The following is a 2,458-nucleotide window of genomic DNA, read 5'->3' on the forward strand; positions in this document are numbered from 1 at the left end:
TCTTGTTCCAACTTTTGATTTCTTTTTGTATTTTCTTATCTTTGCAAGATGACTTTATAATAAAAATGTGGACGATTATATATATATATATATATATATATATATATATATATATATATATATATATATATATATATATATATATATATATATATATATATATTCTAGTGAAGAATGAATTTCAAAGGTTAAGAAGGAAAAACAAATCTACAAAATATATATTCATAATAATTATTCATATCACATAAGACTTTTTGTACATTTTTGTTAGTAAACCATTATTAGTGAGACAATTTAAACAAATGATGTTGACTTTTGAAGACTTGTCATGTGTTTTTTTAACCTGTCATGCATCTTGTTTCCTATACATCTTGATAACAATATACTAGTGGACTTACAGCTTTTACAAAATCCAGTGATTATTCTGTTTGTTAGATACACTAATGACTTAAAATAACAAACTTTATGTTAATATTGTTTCAGTTTTATAAATTCTATTTTTAGATATTTTTAGCCAATTTGACTCGTGTTTACTCCAATATAAAATTATTAATTATTTAATAGTATATATAAATGAGTACAGTATATGAATTTGCAGAGCAACATAAACTTTTTATTATATGAACATAACCCCTTAATATACAGTAACAACTATAAAAATGAAACAACATTTTTGTTAGTGCCTAGTGGCTACACTCAAGAGGAACACCTTGTGGGAAACGTTTGAGATCATTACAATAATTATAAATCATGAAGTACTTTTGAACCCATCTCAATCTTCTTCTACCATAAGCATCAAGCTCATTTATCTGCCATTCAGAATCAGAATTTGAAGTTGAAGATGAGAACTGAGTGGCCTTGAAATTACGGTAGTATGCTGTAAAGGGTGCTTTAGACCAATCCGTTTTCACCAATCCACCTCTTGTCGCCCAATCATCAGCATTCCACAGGCTCGAATAGATTCTCATTGGTTGGTTCTTTGGAAATGGAACACCCATAGATTCAACGTTCTTGAATACCCTTATGGGTGTGTTATCAACCAAGAATCTGCAGTTAAATTCAATTAGTTAGTACATTAGTTCAATAAACTATACTCCCTCGAGACACTTATAAATATGCTGAACAACCGATGTATCAGAGCAGATACATCGGTTGTTCAGTGACTTACATGATGTGTTGTGGCTTCCAAATGATGGAATAAGTGTGGAAGTTTCTTGTGGGGTCAAACCAAAGGTAGAACTGTTGTTCTCTGTTACCTTTGCCTTGAGTAAAGATGTTTGTGTGAAGAATGTAAGGGTCACCAGTTGTGTTTCCCAAGAACTCAAAATCAATTTCATCATGGGTTGGCCCTTGGGATGACAGCTGTACCAAAGAAAATATAAAATTATCAGAATATAAATCAGTTCAGTTGTTAGTTGTGCAAGACATTCGACTGTAATGACACAGGTTCAAACTTACGTAGTAAGCAGTGACAGTGCCTGCGGAATTGCCAGCAACGAGTTTGAGTTGCATATCGATTCTTCCAAATAGGTACTGATTCTTTGATTTGAAGCCAGAGCCAGAGACTTTGTCAAGGGAGAGTGATAGAAGTTGACCACCATTGAATATCTTAGCACGGTTATCACCCCATGTTAGATCAAAGTCTTGGAAGAAGCTACCATCACAAGTAGCCACCATAAAGGTTACCATTATGCCAATTAGCATAAATACATGAAACTCATTGGGAGCAGAATTAGAAGCCATTTTGGATAGAAAATGAGAGAGAAGTTTTGCTTGTTATGATATGATGTAATGTGTTAGAAAATAGGGGGTATATATAGGTTTGAGAAAGAGAGGAAGGAAATCGATCGATTTATCAATTAGTAGTATATTATTTAATTAAACCATTACCAAATTTAAAAATAAAACGGTTTTTTAATTCGATTCGGTTTTTAAAATATTGAGCGATTTAAAGTATGGTAGGAGTAGGATGGTGGGACTTGTGATGGAGCAATAAGTTGAGGATGGATGGTCCAAAAGCTGTTGCCAGCTTAGCAAACTTTAAAAGCTGGAACCTTTTGTTTGGGTAATGCTTATACTTTAAAGGATTTTGGGGTTATGTTATTTTTTGGTTTCTAGACATAATGCTATATTCAGTATGAATAATGATTCTATTTTATGTCAATGGCATTGCTATAAAATTGAAAGCATGTTTTGATATATTTCAGGTAGACCCCATTTTTGTATGATTTGGAAAATTTCAAAATTCCTTATGGATGCCAACTGGAAGTGGTATGGTTGTAGAATAAAGCCATCAAGGTGTTTTACTGGTACTTCACAGGACCACCAATCATGAATTCTGGATCCAACTAGATTGTGCCACGTGGCATGTTTTTGAATATTTAAGTAATTTCTCTTTTTGTTGTTAAAAATCTTGTACCAGATTGGTCAGTTATAGATAAGGCTATAAATAAAAGTT

General features: G+C 32.2%; 1 protein-coding gene across 1 annotated transcript; it reads right to left on the reverse strand.

The window, feature by feature from the left end:
* Positions 1-591: 591 nt before the first annotated feature.
* Positions 592-1,828, reverse strand: LOC127100705 (xyloglucan endotransglucosylase/hydrolase 2). Its single transcript, XM_051037958.1, has 3 exons — positions 1,459-1,828; positions 1,169-1,362; positions 592-1,047 (listed from the first exon to the last, which is right to left on the reverse strand). The coding sequence occupies exons 1-3, from the start codon at positions 1,741-1,743 to the stop codon at positions 684-686; spliced, it is 843 nt and encodes a 280-aa protein (XP_050893915.1). The 5' UTR covers positions 1,744-1,828; the 3' UTR covers positions 592-683.
* Between the last annotated feature and the right edge of the window lie 630 nt (positions 1,829-2,458).

This window comes from Lathyrus oleraceus, chromosome 7, assembly GCF_024323335.1.
Source record: "Lathyrus oleraceus cultivar Zhongwan6 chromosome 7, CAAS_Psat_ZW6_1.0, whole genome shotgun sequence".
Taxonomy (NCBI): Eukaryota; Viridiplantae; Streptophyta; class Magnoliopsida; order Fabales; family Fabaceae; genus Lathyrus; species Lathyrus oleraceus.